The sequence below is a fragment of the Alternaria alternata genome (genome assembly GCF_001642055.1).
Source record: "Alternaria alternata strain SRC1lrK2f unplaced genomic scaffold CC77scaffold_4, whole genome shotgun sequence".
NCBI classification, from domain to species: Eukaryota; Fungi; Ascomycota; class Dothideomycetes; order Pleosporales; family Pleosporaceae; genus Alternaria; species Alternaria alternata.
Genome location: NW_017306193.1, coordinates 546,985 through 568,348, shown reverse-complemented (window position 1 = coordinate 568,348; position 21,364 = coordinate 546,985). Strand labels below are relative to the sequence as shown.

At 50.6% G+C, this 21,364-nt stretch overlaps 8 protein-coding genes across 8 annotated transcripts; 3 read left to right on the top strand and 5 right to left on the bottom strand.

Annotated features, from left to right (window-relative positions):
- Positions 1-704: 704 nt before the first annotated feature.
- CC77DRAFT_625119 (DUF590-domain-containing protein) lies at positions 705-3,578 on the bottom strand. Its single transcript, XM_018532507.1, has 5 exons — positions 3,208-3,578; positions 2,999-3,155; positions 2,648-2,948; positions 2,167-2,598; positions 705-2,117 (listed from the first exon to the last, which is right to left on the bottom strand). The coding sequence occupies exons 1-5, from the start codon at positions 3,395-3,397 to the stop codon at positions 888-890; spliced, it is 2,310 nt and encodes a 769-aa protein (XP_018389203.1). The 5' UTR covers positions 3,398-3,578; the 3' UTR covers positions 705-887.
- CC77DRAFT_626842 (HET-domain-containing protein) lies at positions 3,486-5,393 on the bottom strand. Its single transcript, XM_018532513.1, has 3 exons — positions 5,312-5,393; positions 4,311-5,259; positions 3,486-4,246 (listed from the first exon to the last, which is right to left on the bottom strand). Exons 2-3 carry the CDS (start codon positions 5,243-5,245, stop codon positions 3,574-3,576), a joined length of 1,608 nt encoding a protein of 535 aa, XP_018389202.1. The 5' UTR covers positions 5,246-5,259; positions 5,312-5,393; the 3' UTR covers positions 3,486-3,573.
- Positions 5,394-7,080: 1,687 nt separating this feature from the next.
- CC77DRAFT_929426 (hypothetical protein) lies at positions 7,081-8,337 on the bottom strand (the record flags this gene model as incomplete). Its single annotated transcript, XM_018534103.1, has 3 exons — positions 7,081-7,138; positions 7,203-7,968; positions 8,010-8,337. 3 exons carry the CDS (start codon positions 8,335-8,337, stop codon positions 7,081-7,083), a joined length of 1,152 nt encoding a protein of 383 aa, XP_018389201.1.
- Positions 8,338-8,952: 615 nt separating this feature from the next.
- On the bottom strand, positions 8,953-10,625 carry CC77DRAFT_625061 (hypothetical protein). The gene has a single exon (XM_018532506.1). The coding sequence runs from the start codon at positions 10,499-10,501 to the stop codon at positions 9,173-9,175; it is 1,329 nt and encodes a 442-aa protein (XP_018389200.1). The 5' UTR covers positions 10,502-10,625; the 3' UTR covers positions 8,953-9,172.
- Positions 10,626-11,225: 600 nt separating this feature from the next.
- On the bottom strand, positions 11,226-11,576 carry CC77DRAFT_1058279 (hypothetical protein; the record flags this gene model as incomplete). The annotated part of the gene is made up of 2 exons (XM_018528114.1): positions 11,226-11,396; positions 11,454-11,576. The coding sequence occupies 2 exons, from the start codon at positions 11,574-11,576 to the stop codon at positions 11,226-11,228; spliced, it is 294 nt and encodes a 97-aa protein (XP_018389199.1).
- Positions 11,577-14,464: 2,888 nt separating this feature from the next.
- Positions 14,465-15,812, top strand: CC77DRAFT_1091958 (beta-isopropylmalate dehydrogenase; the record flags this gene model as incomplete). Its single annotated transcript, XM_018529607.1, has 6 exons — positions 14,465-14,495; positions 14,546-14,565; positions 14,618-14,704; positions 14,752-14,847; positions 14,900-15,527; positions 15,577-15,812. The coding sequence occupies 6 exons, from the start codon at positions 14,465-14,467 to the stop codon at positions 15,810-15,812; spliced, it is 1,098 nt and encodes a 365-aa protein (XP_018389198.1).
- A 252-nt stretch (positions 15,813-16,064) lies between these two features.
- On the top strand, positions 16,065-16,579 carry CC77DRAFT_1017415 (hypothetical protein; the record flags this gene model as incomplete). The annotated part of the gene is made up of 1 exon (XM_018524400.1): positions 16,065-16,579. A coding segment is annotated over exon 1 (361 nt), but the record flags the coding sequence as incomplete, so codon positions are not given.
- Positions 16,580-19,044: 2,465 nt separating this feature from the next.
- Positions 19,045-21,053, top strand: CC77DRAFT_982689 (hypothetical protein). The gene is made up of 2 exons (XM_018536124.1): positions 19,045-19,977; positions 20,032-21,053. Exons 1-2 carry the CDS (start codon positions 19,465-19,467, stop codon positions 20,758-20,760), a joined length of 1,242 nt encoding a protein of 413 aa, XP_018389196.1. The 5' UTR covers positions 19,045-19,464; the 3' UTR covers positions 20,761-21,053.
- Positions 21,054-21,364: the final 311 nt, after the last annotated feature.

Sequence of the window (21,364 nt, the reverse complement as noted above, 5' to 3'; positions counted from 1 at the left end):
GGCGGCATGAATGTTTCAACCATCGCACGATACCCAATTCACGGCGCTATAGGCGTTTGGCAGCTATCTACGTACACTATCTGGACGGACGCCTCATCGACCGGAACAGGCCTCGCACACACCATGTTGATCCCACAGATCTCGACGCGGCGACACGAGTCCTCCCCGCCACCGATGTTGTTTCCTGTCTGGTCCTAATTGATCAAACGACACGAGATGTACAGTCTCTATATGTTTCCTATGACCCCTTTTCTTTGTACCGTAGACGTTCCATGATAAAATCTGTTCTCTTTTTTTTTTTCGCTGTTCTTTTGCTTGCTCTTATGAGCACCAAGATGATACTAATGATACGCTGAACGCGGACAACTATATCTAGCACATACTCCTGCTATTGTAACGCCGAATCGGAAGCCTGGTCTGATCAAAGGACGTCGCATTGCGATTTCCAACGTCAGTCCCTTCTTCAGAAATGTCGCCAGCAACAGGACGTCTTTTCTCATTGAGTAGCAGGCTTTAAGCATGCGCTTGAGGAAGAAAGATTAGTCTATTCGGATGTTCGGTCAAGGCAGATCCGGGAGCGAGCTCTTGAAAAGCATCAAGAGGTATTGGTAACTCTCCATCAGTTGGTCTGCGTTAGCATAGGCACGAGATCAAGGGCCAAAGCTCGCTGCATAATAGGTACCATATTATTGCCAGTCGTCTTTGTATACTGTCATCGACTGGTAGTTTTCCAAAGCAAGATTTTACATAAGACAACGCCAGGCTAACAATGCTAAAGTTAACACAATAAAAAGTCTCGAAGGATTACCACTCTCGTTACTCCCCATCACACGCCGACTACACCGCACCGCCCGGGTAGCGAATGACAACCAGACTGTTGTCACCCTTCACAACTCCTTCTTCGTCTCCACAATAGTCTCATTCTGCGCCCTGCTGATGAGATCCTTGGCGACCGCCGCACTCTCTCTCCAGCTCCTCTGGCGCTGCCAGAACCTAATTACTGGAGTAGTTTCTCTAAGACTACCCTGCCTAGCTTCTTCTTCGAGACTCTTCCTAGTAATCTCGCCACCCTTGTCACTCAACTTGGGAATATTCTGCAGCTGGCTGAGATTCTCCTCAAAGTATTGCTTGCGCACCAGGAAGCGTTCACGGCGTTCCTTCTGTAGGCCTGGGGAATCGAGTTTGGACAGCACAATGCGAACGCCCCAGCGGAAGAGGATGAAAAGATGTTCAGAAAAGAAGACAGTCAGAAGGAGGGCCCAGAGCTGAATGTTGGAAGGACTGCCGCTGGGACCAGTGCGGTCGTTCCAAAACATGTAGACAAGAGCGGATGTAGTGAGGCTGCCCATCCAAGTAAGGAAGGAGAGAGAGTCGAGCCAAGGCCCGATTGTATCAGCGCGCCATGGAGTGGGTCGTCGCATCTCAACACAGATCTTCATGGCGTCGGCACGAAGCTCGATCCAGTTGTTGATCAAAAAGGACACAGCGGTAAGTGGCCAAACCACGGAGAAGAGTGACAGGTAACCAAATTGCACAACCATCTCACGAAGATCGGCGGTGACATCGTAAGAATCCAGTTCTGCTTCCTTGCGGACACGATCAAGGAAGGCAGCGTCCTCAGCAGGGTCATTCTCGGCGGTGGCCGGTGCGGAACCGCCGTTCCTTGCAGCTCTATCAGACTGCATCTCCTTGTATTTAGCAAGGCCACGACGCTTGAGGTACGGAACGATAAGCTCCATGCCAAGGTTGACGAGTTGGGCGGTGACTGTGAAGTATATGACTTGCTTGCGGAGGCGATCGGGGTTGATGCTCCAGCTGGAACTCGTCGAGTTGAGGTGTAGTTGCTTCTCGTCCTCAGCGAAGGGCCGGACAGCAACGTTGAAAACGTCAAGGTAGGGTACAATAACCTTGCCAAATGGAACGTAGACAAAGGCAGTCAGGAAGATTCCCAAGTAAGACATGATGAAGTTCATGACGAAGATCTTCTGGGTCAATGCCTTGTCATACGCCTGCGACGTCTCATAATTCTCGAATTGGGTCAAACGGGTAGCAGCCTGGGTCAGGATGGTATTCAGAATAGGATTGACAGTTGTGAGAATGCCAGTTGGGATGAAGACCTTGTAGGGTTAGTCAAGTCATATGCTGCGGATCGGATTCAACACTCACAAGAACACTCTTTAGCGGGCCGTTGTAGACTTCAGAGATGAAGACCTCTATACCAAAGCAGGTCGCAATAACGGCTCCAAGCGAGCAAGCGGCAATTATGGCGAATGGAATCTGCAGCAACTGCCTCTGGAAGCGCTTGGATGCTGGGAAGAAACCGACTTGTTCGCCCGTGACTGGGTCGGTGATTGTTTTTTCAGGTTCAAAGTCTTTTTTCCTGACGTCGATTTTGGAAACACCCTTGACGCCCCAGCGAACGCTCAGGTCGACTTCCTGGTGTTTCCAGTATTCGGTGAAGACGGTGCACCACAGGGCGCTCGCAAGACCGTAGATGGGCGAGAAGGAGCCGAAGAAGAGCCATGAGAAGAAACCGAAGGCGGCAGCGGGGATGAGGAAGGTGAAGTAGGACTGTGTAAAGGCGAAATAGAAGGCAATCTGACCATGTTAGTTTACCACGACACGAGACAGTATCTTGGGAGCCTACCTTCTCTCCCAGCCGGTTTCTGATGTCGTCTAAATCTTCCGTCGTCAGGATGTACTGCGAGGTCCACTTCTTAATCCAATCCTTGTTGTAGGCATGGTCGTGCAGCGCAAAGACGGACTCGACGTTCTCCCATTCTCCCTCTTTGGGTGTTATACCAGCCCCACCTTCAGAGGGAGGGTTGGTGATGAGCTGGTATATGATGCGCAGTCTCTCGGCCTCGTAGAGGGGCTCGGCTTCGAGCGATTCGCGGGTAACCTTCTCGGGGGCAGCCGTTCGAACGCCGTGGATCCAGTCGCGGACTCTGTTGGCAATTAGTAAGCGGCTTTATAGGTGGTATGAAGTCTTGAGTACCTGGACCTGTATACTTCACCGAACAAGTGCTCGTCTGAAGCTACTCGCACGAAGAGGAGTATTGAGTGCGACTCTCCATTGCGGACCTCGGTCTGCAGCCCAACGTTGGCCAGAGCCTCGCAGAGCTTCTCAAACTGCGCGATGGCCTTCGCCTTGTCTGCGCGCCTGTTAGCATATCTATCCTGAACCCCGCGTTGGCACACCCATACCAGTCTTCGCAAAGCGGTAGCTAATCACGTAGTCGACGTCCAGGTTGCTCTGCAGCGCCTTTGATTTGGCCATGTCCGACGACGAGCCCGAGGTAAGCAGGGCAATTTTGATGCGGTAAATAGACCAGGAGAAATTGGTGAAGTAGGGAATGGCAGCTTCGGCGCTTGTCCCCTCTTTCTGGGTCGACATGCCCAGAAATGTTGTAATCGGGGTTCAGGCCAAGCTACCGGGAAGCCAAAACGTCATCGTCGCGAAGATCCCGCCTACGCCATCCCTGCACCACATCGCTCAATCTTGTACAAGACACGCGCAAACAGGAAACAAGTCTCTGAGCCCATGCGTGTCATATACAACTACGTACAGGCCTAGATAAGTCTCACCCTCTTCCTTCTCAGCTCACGGGACATGATCGGCCCAACGTCTTTAATATGAAAACACCCCACCCTTTCCGCCGTGACCGAGTCCTTCCACTTCACGGCCAGGAGTAACCCTTTGCTGCGCCCATCGTGAGAGAAGCAGCCAAGCAGTAGGAAAGACCAGAGACCCCGAATAATGTTCGTATATAATTCCTTTCGGACAAACAAAGACTCGCTGGGAAACATCTTTTTCAATTTTTGCTCCTTGCCCATGTCCCACTGGGTGGATTCAAACATGGGCTCATTGGACCCGGGAAAATCCTGTACAGTCACCAAATCAACGTCAAAGTGAATGACGGATACGGTGTCGAGAAATGCTCTGGAGAGCTCCTCGTAAATCGAGTGTGTGTTTGCAGACACGCTCTCCGACTCTAGACGTGCGTTTCGTGCCAACGGTGTAAAAGTTCCTGGAACATCGAATGGATTGGCCATATCACCTATCCAGCCCGTCCAAGACCAGGATGGAAACCCTTGCCTCCGCCTACACATGCTAGGAAGGAGCAGTTGCCACCCCAATGAACGAAAAAAGTACTCTTCTTTGAGGCCGGCATCTTCCATTGTTCCTGGTAAGTATGGCAGGCCAGCGATATGGTAGAGCAAGGGCTGTATTTCTGACAAGTACCTGAATGTAGGTATACGAAGTCAGTGCATGTCTCGCAAAAGCCTCGTGAAGGGATATTGCGTACTCAATCGCCCCAAAGAAAGCATTCAGTGTGTCTGAATCGTGGCTCAGTTTACGTGTGGTGTATTGCGCAACTAAACGCATGAAATTCTGATGTTGATGAAAAATACTTTCAGGATACGGCGCAGTCGAAGTACAGTGGACGGAACCGACCGGAGATAACTTCGTGCTCCAATCATCCCATGTGACACCATTGGGGTCTTTAATGTGCTCAACGCCGCCAATCGACTCCGTCCACGACGCGGTATCGCAATAAAAGGACATCTCAAAATCGGTGAAAACAAGGAGCCTTTTTGACATCAGGCTTTCCTGGAACGTCCAGCCGCGTTCCATCCATACTGAACTTCGGAGTCTCGTAAAGGCATCCCTTGATGACAAACAAGCAATGTTTCTGTTGTCGATAGAGAAGACTTTGTACTGCGATTGGCGGTCACAATTGACTCCAGGCAAACCGCTGTGCTTACTGGAACCAGTGGCGACAATTGTGAATTCTGCGTACCGATAAATCTTGTCCATGTTGCGTATCTGGTCAGCCTTATGTATATTGTTGTTTTGCTCGATGCAATATGCGTCACACCACAAGTAACGAAACCCAAGGTCAACAGTAACAGTCATGGCGTCTGCTACTGTTCTGGGAATGCAGGATGGCCACGAGTATCGTTCGACATTTTTCTTCTGGTTAGTCGACGCCGAAACATCATTCGGGCCCCAAACATAACTCAATGCAACCCAACGTGAGCTTGGGTCAGCTTTGACAATCTTCTTCTCGTAGCAATCCATCAGTCGCATCTGACTCGGGATTTGTTTCCCAGTGCGACAGCGTTTATGGTAATGTAAACAGTTTTCGACCCAGATTTTTGCGCGACGGTAATCATAACGTTCCGGGACCCGCTGACCTCTGAAGATACTGGGACTTCCTTGCAGGATGGTAGGACCCATGCGATAGTCCCCCTCTTGTGTAGGCCTCAGCAATTTTTCCCATGGATGGTTCTTGGGAACTCGCACCATATTAAAAGCGTCGGGCACCCAGCTATTCCTTGCGTTGAGGTGAACTGTGCTCAAGACGCTACACAGATCACAGCCAGGTTTGTATGGTAAGCCCCGACGAACTACCATCAGTGTAACTCCATTAGCGTAGTGCTTTGTTTCCTCACTAGGTACGACTAGACTGTCGCGTGGAAGGTCAATGAATTTGATAGAACGACATGATGCGCATGTTATGGGTTGTTGACGCTCGGTAAGCCCACCCCCTTGTAACTCGCCCCCGCTGCTTCCCATCTTTACCATGGGCAGCATGCTCAAGCGGTGCGAGCAATAGAAGTTGTAGGCACCATCCATGGTGGTAAGGCACTGCGAAAATGGAGATATAGAGCTTTTTAAAAGGCACTCTACTCCAAGAGAATTCATCAGGCCCACGAGACGTGATATGCAAGACAGTGGCACAGTCTGAGGGGTTCACGTCCCACATGAGCTTCATGGCCAATCACATATGGGTTGGAAGAATGACACGATTGATAGTCTTACCAAATTGGCTTTTCGTTTCTCTACTAGACTAAACATATCAAGGATACCAGCTTGTCTAGCTATGTCAACCACCTACGCCTCCACAATCGACATCCACAAGCCATGTACTCCAACTGCAACAAGCGACTGCAAATACCGGTCAGGCATACTGTAGCCTTGTACTGCATGTAGAAAGGCATGAACGTGATTTGCTCTTTCGGCCAGAAAGGCTTGAGACCAATCAAACAATTTGTTACTGTCTACCTAGGCAGATCTTTTCTTTGACTTCGTATGTTGACAATTCCAACGTACCGCGTGTCCTAGGAACTTATGAAGTCAAGTTCTCTTGTATTAGTTTATCGAACGTGCTAGCACTCGTCTGTTGGTTTGTGGGGCGTGTTGTACATAGCGTAGCGTTATGGTGCGTCTTCTGTATATGCATACTACCAGTGAAGTGTGCTGCATACAAATCTTAACCATGCTTACAACTCGGAATCTCACTGTATTGTAGCAAGAGAGGCGACAGTATGCCCTAATTATGGGTTTGACCAGAGAGACGTGTTCCACTCTGCTTCTGCAGAGCTAGCTGCACCAAGTGGCATATACAATACTATAATATAGACTGATAGCCACGACTCTTCGTCCTACTGGTTTGACACTTATAGTGTCCTATGGCATTGTTTACGGTTTCGGAAGTATAGTATCATTTCTCGACGCAATCGGTAGATATAAGCGAGTCTGCCTTGTAAGGCATCATCAGACAGACTTCAGGCCTTTAGGCACTCATGCATAAAGACTATTCCTCTCCCGGTCCTCAGAGAACAACACTGACATAGAGCCTACTCAATGAGTGGGCTCTGTGATCATCACTGCATAACAACATTTGATCAACGAGCGGAATTGAATTCATAGAGTGAGGCCTTTTTTATGAACGTATGAATATTAGGAGAAGAGATAGGAACTAGCTCTTGAAAGCACCAGTACAACAATATAGCGCCTATGGATAAAGCCAGAGAAACGCATTCAGATATCCGCCCAACCGTTCCATGCAAAGTCGTGTCATGCGGAGCAGGGGGTATCATCATGCGTATGCAGAAGCCACCTGCAAAGTAAGGACATCGAACCACCAACTCCCGCGATAACACCACCACCTACATAAAATACGTAAGAAAATCCAATCGATGCGAGGAACTGTATCTCTAAACGTATAAGATCGACGAATCTGGACAGCCCCACCATCATGGATCCATGTAGAAGCAGACCATACTGGGCTAGCTACGATGTAAGTCCTTGGAATTACGATCCCAGCGCCTGTTGACGGCTCCAAGCCTAGATGTGAGCGTGCGAAGTCAGTATATGTCTCATATGCAGTTCGTGGAGGCGCATTACTAACACTGCTTTGAGTATTCCGGCGCCAGTAAGTTCAGTATCCCCTTCACCGGTGAAAGGTATCGTATCTACCATATCCCTACGAGTCCCATTGCCGGCCTCGCGAACCAGCTCAGGTAGATCGTCATCAAGCTGCTTGAGATGATCTCGCGCACCGGGTTCCTTCCCAACTTGGAAAAACTGAACACCGACTTGCCACGCTTCTGCGAACTCCGCATTGAGCCTTACCGCTGCTGAGACAATAACAGATTCGACGTCGTCCGACGGTACACCATCGGTGATGACAATAACGTTCATGGGCTTGATAGTCTTGTCTTTCTCAAATCGCCGAATATATGACTTCAAGATCTTATTCAACCGCTGACCGGTTGGTGTACCACCGCTGGGACGCACAGTCTGGAAGATCTCGATGATGGTACTCGCTGATGTGACGTTCTTGTAAAGGCTAGAATCTGGGTGATTGAGGAAGTAGATATCGATCCCATCGGCATCCCGCTGCGTACAAATCGGTGCAATCATCTCAAGAGCCTTAGCAGTCTCCCTCCAAGAGCGACCGGCCATGGATCCTGAGTCGTCGATTAGAAAGACTGTGTCGAAAGTTCTGAGGAAGTCATAAGGATCATCGTCCAAAGGACCGTTAGCTGGAGCTGAAATTGCTACATGATCGTTCTGAGTTGGGCTTGGTGTGTAAGCTGGCGGGGCTTCGCGATTAGAACTAAAAGGATTTACATTTGAGCTGTCTGTTAGGAAGTCAGTATTTGAAGGAAACACTCGTGTTATGCCCAACAGATACGGGATGTATAGCACTTACTGGGCCTTCGTGTAGCCGGTGATGCCGATGCAAATGGATTAGTACGTGAGGGTGGTGCGAGACCATTGTCGCGGGATCCAGAGCTTCTTTTGCTGACCGGTGCAGCTGCAGGCGTACTACTCAGTGTCTGTCCAGCACCTTCTGTGTCCCACGAAATGTAATCGTTGCTTGACTTTGAAGGTTTGCGGGTTGAAAAGGTTTTCTTCAGTTTTTGATACATACTTCCGGACTTTGTGGATAGTGTATTCTGTTGACAGTAGGCAGAGGTAGTGCAATTCAGAGAGTGGGTGTTGTCGAGATACTGGAGAGCCGAAAGTGAGCCAGACATTTGAGCAAGGGCGAACGTCAGAATGAGTTCAAGAGCAAACCGTAATGACAGATGGAAGCTTGCTTAATCAGAACACCCGTGTCTTGATGTAAGAGGGAAGTTTGTTGTATGGTTCAGGTGGATCCTTATACTACTCACAACATCTACGATTTTACGGTGTGAAGACTATCAGAAGACATTTTTTTGCCCCGTGTGTGCCTTATCATCCGCCTTGAGTACCGACTCATCAGAAATGAGCAGGAGTGTATGGCATCTTCCGTTATGTGGCTCGGGTAGCTGCAACAAAAACGCCATGTGCTGCGCAGCAGCAAGCATGCACAGCCGAGCTGCTTAGATAGCGCTGATGGCTGACTGCGCAGCCACCACCCAATCACATCACGATGCTGGTCCCGCATAGCCGAGCACGTAATACTTCACGAGATGGTCCACAATCATCAACCGTTTTCTGAACGAATCATGCGCAATGGATTTAAGGAACAAACGGCGCGTGAACCACTACACTTCATCCAGGGAACTTTCTTGGTAAGTGTAACGAACACCGAGTCGACCAAGTGGGTTGGTTTTCATCTCGTTCTGGCGCTTAAGATGCAAGCGACCTTCCTTATTCCATCAGAGTTCCTAAGGCAGACACAACCTCAAGTTTGTCCACCTTTGCGATACCTCCACAGTGCTTGTAATAACTGAAAGATCTTTCGGGGTGGCACGCATGATATCTCGTAGGTACCTAGGCACTGCGCAGGATTTCAATAGATTGCGCAGAGGTTAGAACTGCCCTAGCCTGCCCTAGCGTACCAGTATCAGACGCAGGCATTCTGAGCGTAGGCCTGTGTGAGGCTCAAGAAGGTTTCAAAAGCGGCCTTGATGATGTATTGTCTCCTTGATACACGTCCCTTGAAGTCCAGTCGCGCTCCACAGCCATGAAGAGGTCCCTGACCGCCATATGCCTACTCAGGCAGCTACTGGGCGTCCTCTGGTGACTTTTACGCGGGGCTGCGTTAGCAAAAGTCCGATTGCCGGTCAAAGACTTTGGATGCGCCCACACCACTGGTCGCTTGGCTAATTGCCAGGCATACTCCTTGCGATGGTTCGTCCAGCACTCTGCACAAATGCCGATATCCAAACTGCCTGTGTCGAGACTGAGCTGGTTCTGTATGAGGTCAAGGAGCGGCAGTATTCGTGACCGCAGTCCACAGTGCCCATGATTGCTGTCGACCTGGTAGTTGGAGCACTGGCGGAGCGATGATAGAAGTCGATCGATGTCTCCAAGATAGTACGTCGGCTCCGTGTTGTCATAGATTTTGCCTTGCAACCGTATAGTGTCGATCTTGGAAAAGAAGCGAATCATTTCTCCTAGTTGAAAAGAATCGCATTGCAGCGATGTATCATACCAGAGCTTGCATTGACGTTCTCCTGACGTGTACAGCTTAAGGAAATGAGCCTGTAGAGAGTTGATGGTCTCAAGTATGTACTCTCGCCGTTGTATCAACTCGTCCTCGACGTCTGGTATGTCCCACCATAAGGCTTTTGTATGGTCCTCCTCTATTCCCGGTCGCCACTGGACTGAGTCCCGCATGATCAAATGCTTTGAATATCGCGTCACCCATGATGGATGATCGAAAAGAAGACCAACAAAGAGCTTTTGTCGTATTCTCTCTTCCGTCTGCGTTGTGGCCGGCTTGCCTCTCGACTTTGCATCGATCAACTGCAGGTACTTCTTTCTCTGTATATGCTTTGACAGGCACGCGACAGCATCGAATCGGTCGGCAACGACGGCGAGATTGGCGAGATTGGCCACGGGGGGATTGGCCACGGCAAGGTCGAGACCGTGGACTGCGCGAAGGAAGTCTGCGATGAGGTTTCGGATGGAAGAGACTTTGGCGACGGCTACACGACCGACATTAACGATCGATATGTGAGGAAGCGCATCGACAGGAACATCAGCGATTTTGGCACCCTCGCTCAACTGGAGTGCTTCTAAAGCTTTCGCCAGCTGCTGCCCTTCGTGGAAGCGATCACTGAGCAGGTTCTCAAAGTACCGCGAGTTGTGCTGCAGTGTTTTGGAGTCTGCGCGATATGAGAATTGCTGTCCGCCCTCTTCCTGTGCGACCTCAAGGACAAGGTCGCCATTTGCGGCGATGACCAACAGGCCCTCCTCATCCGACATGGTGTAAGGTTGATGTTATAACTCCCCAAGGCGTATTTCCTCATGGGTAGGGCCAGAACATTATGACTTGATCAGATGGCGATTCGCTTTCGGTGTGTTGGCTGAGAAAATGGAGAGTGAGGTCACAGCCCGCGGCGAAGGCTGAGCGGCCGCCATCGCTGAACCGACCAATGGGCAGAAGCGAGCTACGGCCAGTGGCGCTGGGCCGACAGCCAGGCGTCCTTCAGCTCTCTACACCACTTCACACCCTAGGCACAACATGTACCATCTATTCATTTCAAAGAAACATTCTCAAGACTCGGTAAAGTATTTTCGCATACAACTTCCACTGCTTGCTATTGAGACGGACCACTGTGGTCTCGAACATGACTTGTAATTACCTACACCCCTCTCAACACCACCCAGTTAGCAGCTGTAGTCACATTCTGAACATCGTCAAGAAACAAAAGCAGGTTTTGATCATGAAATAGATTGATCTTGGCAGCGTAACGAACTCCACGCTGAATGCATATGCCGGGTATATCCTATGCGAAAGGCCACTGATCCGACGCCCCCAAACCCATTACAAAAGAGATAGTAGATCGAAGAAGTGTTATGATCCTCACTTCAGACAGAAGCACACCGAAACCCAATAAAAACCGCCCGACTAGCTCCAGGACACGATGGCCCATAACGTGTCAGTCGTAATGTTGGCAGTGAATAGCCACGTGCGCATGGCGATATGCTAGCACTTGCGGGAAGGAAGCTTCATCCTCATCCACTCGTCGCCGACGATGGCATGGCCGACGCGAGACTCAAAGAATTGACGCTGCTTCTGGGCGCGTTGGACATAGCTGAGGCGGCGCTTATGTACCCTGCCCTTCTTGTCGCGGGTGTATTCATATTTTTCTTCGCCCTAAATAATTGTTAGCACAATTATTTCCAGACATGAGGTTGGCAGAAGAGTACTCACGATGATGGCCCAGAGTGATTGCTCTTGTGGGTTCATGTTGCAGTGGTAGGCCGGCTTCGGAAGAGGCTTCTCGCCGCTAAGCCGGCTGTAGATGCTGTCGACACTGGAGCGAACGGACAACATGGTGAAGTGTGTGGTGGTGGCTTGAGTGCTTGTGTCTTTGTAGTGGGTCTCGGATGAGGTGGCTGGAATGCTCGCCGCGGACGGCTTTGGGTATACGTTACCGGACGAGCTTGTGTTCGTTGTTGCAGTTGTGGTATAAGAGAGTGCGAGGTTGCAAAGTCATGAAGGAGAGGAACGAGTCAGTGGTCTTATGCGGCTAGAGATGTGCTGCACAGTGTTTGCGGCGCGAACCGTAGTTCGCTTCGTTTGTTGAAAAAAGCTGTGATTTTAATCGCGCAAAACGGGGAGCGGTACCGGCATTGCTCAGGGCCGTGGACCACGAACTGCAGCCAACACATGTAGAGGGGGACCGTGTGGATTATATCTGTCAAGTCGACTAGTGGTGGAACGGAAACAGGTAAGCTGGGGCATCATGGGACACGGGGTCACTACAGCGTTATTGCGCCAACCGCGATACGCGGATAGTGAGATGGTTCCAAGCCCCATGCCCAGAGCAGCCAGTCCAAAACGCATCTCCAACACGTTTACTCAACCCAACCACAAAGCTGCAGATCAGAGTACAAATTGCACAACCACCGACCAAACACTGCATCACGATATTGCGCATACCTTGGCGCACCGGACTACGCAACGTCCTTGCGCGGCGCCCAGAAACGCGGAGGCTTGTCGCGAAAAAGATGCGGCCGGCCGCGACTTATATAGGAGACCACGCACTGGATGTGAGGCGCAATCGAGGATCTTCATATACCAAGACTCTTGGCTGTGATCTGTAGGTTAGGAAGCGTGTATCGAGAACCGAATCGGGACTTGCAGCTTGCGCGTGGGGAGTAGATCTGCGGAGGCTGGTGCACGAGAGGTTAGACGATGCGCCATCCCGCGCGTTGATCACAGAGCCTCCACGACGCATCACTGTGGCCTGCGGCCTCTTCCATCACTTTTCCACCCCACGGGGTCTTGGTTCTAACTAGTACGGGCGGGAGCTTTAAACCTTACTGCACCGATTCCACGTATTGCTTACTCAAAACGCCAAACCTCCAATTTCCCAAATCGCCAGTCGTGCAGCATCCAAAAGTAACTTCTTCCAAGACTTCATGGCATGCCTTGATCATCATATGGTAGTCACACGTCCCCCAAAGGTTGGTATGCATGCTTGTTAGAGATAACGAGAGGGTGGTGATAACTCTTGCCCCCCCTATCATCCACGTCGTCTCACTGTTATGCCGTTCAATAACCATAGGGGGCAAACGCGGCCGTACATCAAGGGGTTGTTGCCGATTGGTCACTTGGCGCTCCAGTGGATGAAGAAGCGGTATTCGTAATATACACGTATACTTGTGGCGGATCAGGTTACAAAGGTCCTGCACATGCCCATACTTCTACGGTCAGGTCCCCACATGAGAACAGTGGCGCAGGAGATAGAAAGGATGATGGAACGAGCCGGCGATCCGCTTCGGTACTGAGCGAGAACAACACCAAATTGCGCTTTGATCCAAACCTAATTAATAAGTCAAGGCGAACACGTTCTAGCCCTGGAGACATAGCCATGCCCAGGCGGAATGGATGGAAGAAGAAAGTGAATCTACCAGCAATCGTTCCTGCTTCTGTTGTTCATAACACTACAGTAGCAGCCGCGGTGATTCCCGCAAGCATTGCGATAACAGTGAAACACGGTTCTGCAGCGGTGTCGTCTTGGTCGCCCTGAACTTCATCCCGCATTGTGCTTGTCTATACTCATGTATTTGGCGAATGCGACACTTCCGGTCGTTATGCTGACGTTAGAGAGCTTTCCTGCTGTCGCCTGAGAATTACTCGGCAACGTACTGTTTTCTTCCTCTCAGGAGAGTTGCGTGGATTCGGCGATAAGACTTGGGGTCAGAGCCTGCCACTGCAGATGCCTGCACTTCCAACGACACATGTGCTGGACGATTGGACAGACTCTAATGTGGGAATCATTGAAGCCAATATCGGAATGGTCTCTTTCTTCCGTTCTGTCTTTACATTCAATACATCTGCAGGTAGTCAGGTGAACCACAGGAGTATGCTCCTCAAAACGAGAACATGTATTCTGCTTCTCTTGTTAATATGTCATATCTAGACAGTTCATAAATCGCACTGGTGACGAATCTAACGATTGCATCAGTGTATAACGGTTCATTGTCGTAAGTGGTTTAAAATCTTGTCATGCAGGAGAATCTCACCTCTTCGTGAGTGTCAATATATGCCACTTGTGTAGGAGGAACAAGCGTATTGGAGCTACCAGCGCGCAGTGGCACGGAGGGTCATGCATAAGAAACACTGCTTCGCAGAAGGGTCAAGATACTACAATAAATATACAACATGATGGTCAATCTCGTGGGAGCAGAGACAAATCCGTATGGCGAAGAGCGATAGCTAGAATGGTAATTTGGCTCCAATCAAAGGTGTATTTGCTCACAAGAAGCGGCCACTCTGGTTTGTGGGTAATCACTCGTACATCGGTACAATGTGCTGTGCTCTCATGGTGCAGTGTGAACAAACTCATTCTACTTATGCTGTACCACGAGACATATGGTATACTATAAACTACGTCGGGTCCCGTAACCCAAGTCATTTTTCGTCTATAGGAATCACTAATGACACGGGAGGCAGCAACGAACAATGCGACCTAGCGATATCGGAATGCTCGCAAGTGAGGTTGAAAAAGCATAACTTGGTCGTGTTTGTGGAGCCTCGAATGGTGAGAAAGATGAGCGGTGGCAGGTCGATGTTCGGCGCAAGGCGGCCGACGTCGGAGGGGCGAGGCATCTAGCGGGGCTGGCATTGCACCGTGGGGTAGCTTCACGAGTCTTTGGTAAAACTTGCTGAGCGTGCAATACCCATCATCGAAACTCATATATACTCAATTCATCATGACTGCTCACAATATTGTTGTTCTTGCTGGTAAGCTATGTTCCTGGAAATAGGACAAGCAGAGTGCTAATTGCATCCAGGTGACGGTGTCGGCCCCGAGGTAATAGCAGCCTCGACACTTTCTCTGCGCAACTACTCACGAGCATGTTTAGGTTGTCGCTGAGGCGATCAAGGTCCTCAAAGTTGTCCAAAAGCACACAGACAACACTTTCAACTTCAAAGAGCACCTGTTTGGAGGAGTAAGTTTTGAGCCATGACGTAAAGAATCCGCGGTAACATGTTCTAGTGCTCGATAGACGCGCACAACAACCCTCTCACAGACGAAGCGCTCGAAGCAGCCAAGTCAGCCGACGCCATCATTCTCGGTGCTGTCGGTGGACCGGTATGAGCCTCCAGTCTCCAAACTATGCAACGCCTTCTGACAATTCATGTAGAAATGGGGAACCGGCAAGGTGCGCCCTGAGCAAGGAATCCTAAGACTTCGCAAAGAACTCGGCACCTTCGGAAACCTGCGACCGTGTTTCTTCGCCTCTGACTCTCTCGTCGACTCATCGCCCCTCAAGGCTGACAACGTCCGCGGCGTAAACTTCAACATTATCCGCGAATTGACTGGTGGCATATACTTTGGCGACAGGAAGGAAGACGAGGGCGATGGCAAGGCCATGGACACGGAGCCATACAGCGTCGAAGAGATTGAACGCGTCGTACGGTTAGCAGGTAGTCTCGCATCCGTCGAGGACCCGCCCGTGCCAGTATGGAGTTTGGACAAGGCCAATGTGTTGGCAACCTCGAGATTATGGCGGAAAACTTTTGAGCGCATCATGAAGGACGAGTACCCGCATCTCAAGTCGGGCACCCACCTCATCGACTCGGCGGCTATGCTTATGATCAAAAACCCAAGAGCGCTGAACGGCGTTGTAGTTACCAGCAACTTGTTCGGTGACATCATTAGCGACGAGGCTAGTGTCATTCCAGGAAGTCTGGGTCTGCTGCCGAGTGCCAGTCTGGGCGGCATCCCAGATGGCAAGACCAAGCTGAACGGAATCTATGAGCCCATCCATGGTACGTCTTCTCATCTATCACTGCATGTGCGCCTGCTCACAAATACTAGGCTCTGCGCCCGACATCGCCGGCAAGGGCATCGTCAACCCCATCGCGACCGTCCTTTCTATCAGTATGATGTTCAAGTACTCTTTGTGCCTACCAGAGCTTGCGCAAAAGATCGACGAGGCGACCAGGATTACCATCGACAACGGTATCCGCACGGCTGACATTGGCGGAAAGTCAAGTACGAGTGAAGTCGGTGATGCGATAGCTGCGGAGCTAGAGAAGCTGCTCCAGAAGTAGATTTGAATAGTGGAATCACATACTATGAGAAGCTAGCGATCATGACACTGTAACGTGAATCTGGACGCCTCCGACACCTACTTGACCTGGGAGGGAAATGTATCGCTGTCAGCAGGTGCCAAGGAATGCATGCCTACGCCATTCGCAAGCACCTGATGCATACAGGCCAGCAAAAGAACATACATGGACGTTCATTAGCTGGCAAGACGATCGTGTAAAGTCGCAGTGCGTGGGGAAGGACGTCGAAGGCGAGCAGAAGCGATAGAGCCTTATTGTTGCCAGCTTACCAAAGTTCTCACCTCTTATTGATTCGTCGAAGCAGTCATCTATTCAAGCAACAAGTCCGAGGTCATACGTCCAGGAGTGCGGTCCAACTTCCCCTGTTGGACACTCAATGCCATCGGTGGAGGAGCTGGAAAGGCGGATGCACGAAGGTAACAGAGAACTGCATCCTACGCTAATAGTGCCGGACTATGGTACGACTCACAAATGCAGATCCAACGCATGGGAAAGTGGCCCGATGAAGCTCCTGTCCTTCTCCAGCTCTTATGGTGGAACTACGGCTCGGGATCCGCAAGCAGAAACTAGGATCATCGCTGCGTACAACTGTCTCATCCACGCGCTGAAGAGTATCTACAACCAAGCACCTCACACTCCAACCACCGAGTACAAGAATTTCATATGGCACAGTCTGGCGACGTATCAGTGTTCGGTCGCTCAGCTGGGTACGTTGGCATCCGAAGGAGAGCGTATAGAATAGAAACCGGGCTTCGATCCTGTGTAGCAAAGCGCAACAATATCAGCTCTAAAGTGTACAGGGGGATGATGAACAGTCTCACGCCCACTCTGTACCAACTACTAAATGCCCCTCTTGCTGATGTATGCGCCAGGGGCTACAGTAGCATAGATAAGACGATTCAGTTGCCTATACTCTGCATAAACCATGACGCCACTTCGGAGAATGGGTTACAGCACTTGCATCATGGCTTAAGAACGGAGAGTAAGACCATGAGGTGGCGTATGTGGAAGTAGAAAGCTGAGTGGTGGAAGTTTAGTACTTGTAGATTTGATGATTTACAAGGGAGATTGAAGTATACCGCTCATGCAGAGAAGAGACGGACAACATGACTAGCCATCGTAGTATCATCTTTGAGTTTCCGTGGTATATTGGTACGCTACATTGGCATCCTAACGCACTATATGAGCTGGAAGAGGTCTCGGCTATACAGGTATCTAGTGGGTTGGGTTAACACAATCGAGCTAGGCCTCAAAGGCCCGGAACAAATTGTCAAGACTTCGATGCAGGAGTTGCAGCTAGCAGAAGCGCCAGGAATTGGATAGACTTGGTAGACCGTGTACTCCTGATGCACACAAGCACTGTAGGTTGAAAGAGGTGGCATATTGCCGTGCATGAAGTGATACTGCCTAAACATTGCTTTTTTCCCGAGAGGACGCCAGGGCTTTCTAGGACTTTGAAACCAGATCCAGTCAGTCTTGTACGTGCTGCATGTACAATTTACTTCTCGCAAAGGGATATGCTACGATTCTCAAGGTGTTGTGGCAACTGGTTCACAGCGTACTGGGCAAACAAGGTCTGGATGCCCGTTAGCTTCATCACAGCATCACAAACGTTCTGGGCGTGACGGGGCGAGCGCATCGCATCGCTGTTTGTCGTGAGATTTGCATTCACAATTCAACGGCCTGACGGCATCTCACTGGTCCATATCAGATTCCAGGGCGCTGCACCGGCGCCTCCATATACATCGTTTGTTGAACAACGGGTCCCAGATTAAAGGCATCCCCGGGTGACTCGGGGGACCAGGACAAGGAATACCTCGCTTGTCATTCCAACTGGCGGGCCGCGATAGATATCCGTGCAGATATCGCTTCCCAATCGATAAAGCAGGTGATGGTGAGGTGAAACAATCGGGCGGTTGGGATTAGCGGGATCTCGTTAGTTGTCCCACCAGGCGCTTCATGGTAAGTCCGTGTTTGCCTGCCTGGGCGATCAAATGGCTGCCCGGAAATGGCGCGGGAATCCCTAATGTCAAAATAAGCCTTACTGAGATTTGACGGGTTAAGGCCACTTGGAAGCTGGGATATTGTGAACGGTGTTGTAGGGTTCTAGGTATCTCTCATGACATGGGACCTGGATGTCGTCGACGATATAGAGTGATGGTGTCTTTCAGACTACTTTGTACTGTGTCTGATGGTGGCTGACGATAGCACCTATTTCGAGGCATACCGAGGAGAGCCGACGTCACGATAGCGGCCAAGCAAGCGATGTCCTCAGGATTGTCTTCGTGTAACGAAGAATTGACTCTGTTCACAAGACCCCTCTCGTATTACGTTGCATCCAAAAGAAGCGAATTTGGAACTCGTGCCTAGAGGCCGCCTTGGATGCCCAACGCCGATAGTTCCGATTACGTATATGGAGCTCTGATTCCAGGCGAGCGTCTGGAAGCGCGTCACCGAGCGTCCCCTGCAGCTGTGGATACACATGATGACACCCCTCCAGTGGGAATGGCAAGAAGGCTAAAAGCAGGTAGAACATTTACGGAAGGTGGCATATGTCGCATAACGGCATCCGCAGCCCGCTTCGAATCCCTCTTGCAGTTGACTGTGTCACACATCAACTTTTCCCAAAGCAAGTTTGTAAACCTGAATGTTGATACACTATGTATACTGCAGTCGGAGACAGTAAAACGAAGGGACATGGTGAAAACAAACGTTCGGGAACGGATGATCACACACGCACGTGGCGAGCTCAAGCGAGTGCTCTTATCGATATGAGTTTTGTCGCGCTGAGGGACCCCTTGTACGTCAACCCGCACTGGAAAGCCAGCCGAAAAACGTTGATGATCTCTAATGGTGAAACATAAGGCCTCGAATCCTGTGCTAATCATTGTTAGATGAGGTTTAGATGGCAGGCAAAATCTCGTGTGTGATTCCCCGCCTTGACATCCCTTGGCAGGAACAAGCGCCGCTCCTATGCTCAAAAGGGCAACGCTTGAAACATAGTCCGAGGCTCTTCAGCCAGGAACAGTGCAAACACCTTTGCGGTCCTGAACGGGGCTGCTCCGAGACCCCACAGACTCTCGCGTCTCGCTGTTTCGAAACAGTAAGGCCAACTTCGTATCCGCACGTACGCGAGCTGGCCCTCACTCACATTGGTCGCGACGTAGTTAGGGGCTACCAGTCAGCTCTAGTGTTGGGTAGACTCGACTAACATGCTGGTCACAACGGCGTCCAGCCGCTGGAGACTGGCCGTGCTAGGCGGGAATACATACGAGCCCGCCGGCATTCTTGGTCCAGTCGTCGGTAGACGATATAAAGGCTCGAGGCCACCCGATGCGGAAGAGGGCATCACTCCCAGTGGCACACATTCCCTCCCGACAAGCAAGTCTTCGTCGACATTCATTCTACATTCACTCTTTTGTGTTCGAAAACGCTGGATCGTCTTCATTTTGAGCTTCTTTGTTGCTACCTAGGAGATTTCACCCAGACACTTCCAATATTCACAGTGGGACATTGTCAATAGACTATCCTTTTCGAATATCCAGCACTTAAAGCTCCAAAACCTTCATTTGATACCCAGAAAAAGTCACTCATCGCGAACACGGTCTTTACGAATCCATCCACAAACATCATCATGTATACGAACATTATCTCTGTGCTCGCCCTGGCTGGCGCTGCTCAGGCCCACATGTCGATGTACTACCCGGCTCCCTTAGGAGGAGCCCCTGCCATCAACAAGCAATCAACGGAGCTTGACCCCGAGTTCAACTTCCCGCTTGGCTGCTGTGGACCTGACGGTGGTGACAGCAGGCCCTCTCCTGGTATTTGCCGCGGTCACCTTGACAAGTTCGACACTGAGGATGCTACTGTCACCTGGCAGCCTGGACAAGACGCTTACTTCCAACTGACAAACTATGACTACGACCCAGCGGCGCCTGGTGGTACCCACTATGGAGGATCTTGCCAGGTCGGTTTCTCGACCGACAAGGGCAAGACATGGAAGATGGCCGCTTCATACCACGGTGCTTGCCCACATGCCACCGAGGATGGATCACCTGAGGCCCAGACCTTCGACTTCAAAGTACCTACCGGTATGCCTGAAGGTGATGCTATCTTCGGTTGGGTATGGCTCAATCGCGAACACGAGGTAAGTCGCGAGTGAGACGAGATACATGCGAGATGTATGCTAACTTCATTATAGTCATTCATGAACTGTGCTAAAGTCCACATTGGTTCTGGCTCTGGTGCTGGCTCTGGCGATAGCACCGAGCCCAGCGAGCCATCTCAGTCTGCAACGCAGCCCGAGCAACCAGCATACTCCGAGACTGAGCCTGAGGAGACTCCTCAGCCAACTTCCGCACAGCCTGAGGCTCCCGCCGAGGACGATAAGAGCTCCGAGCAATCGCCACCCGCTTCGCCTGTCGAGGACAGCCCGGCTGTCGTCGTTACCACTGTCGTAGCTACTACTATCTACGAGCAGTACCAGCCCACACAGACAGCGACCAACGACTCTGAAGCTTCCGAAGAGACTGATGACTCAAGTGACGGCCACTGGTGGAACCGTCCTCACCAGAAGGTTAAGGCAGGCACTCGTCGTTATGCAGTTGACGGCTCTCGCTGTGAGTGCCGTCGTGACGAGCTTACCCTTGCGGCTCGCTGCTCCTGCGATTCTACCAACAAGGCTGTCGAGCGCAAGGCTCTTCGTATGCACCGCCGCACCTTCTACAAGCGTGTTGATGCGTGTGATTGGAACTCGGCCCCCAGAATGGAGGTCTCGTACTTCACTGAGGATGCCAACTGCGCCCCCAATGCTAAGGCTCACATGCCTGAGAGCGACACTTTTGAGTTGGGCTGGGATGTCAACTGTGGTGTCGTTGATGGCCAGAGTGAGTATGAGATCAAGACCATGAGCTGTGACATGTATGGTTAGATGGTGGGCCGTCAGAGCGTTTCTTCTTGGTGTATGCCACATATTCTTTACATTCTTCACACTCGTTCATCACGTTCCTGGACGCTGGGTTTTTCTTCTCTTCTTCTTTGGGAATCAGGGGTGCCTATCATACGCCCTTGATCTTTCCACTTTGGCACTGCACATGCAGGGCGGATTGGCTTGTTTGGTTGCATCTGGGAGGCTTCACGACATCCACACATACATCTTATGACGGTTAGCCTGGGTTGGCACTGGGAAAAAGACATTGTACAACACTAGTCACACTGCGAAACAATTGAAAACGTTCGCTTTCAAACAGGCTTCACAGTATGCTGATTGCAGGACTAATCATGATAGTTATTCATTCACTGACTATTCAAAGTCCGATTATAACCCTCTTGAGTGAAAAGCAGGAGCAATACCGAGTTGTGATACGCAAGTAACAGCAAATGGCGATCTAAATCCTAGGACGATTGTCCACCCTTCCTGCCAGCTTCTTGGCCTTCTCACTGTCAGGCTCGAAGATACCGGATGAAGCCTTACGACCCATGGAAGCAATGTCGTGCTGTAAATATTAATAGTGATCGTGCTGAGTAGTGTGTTG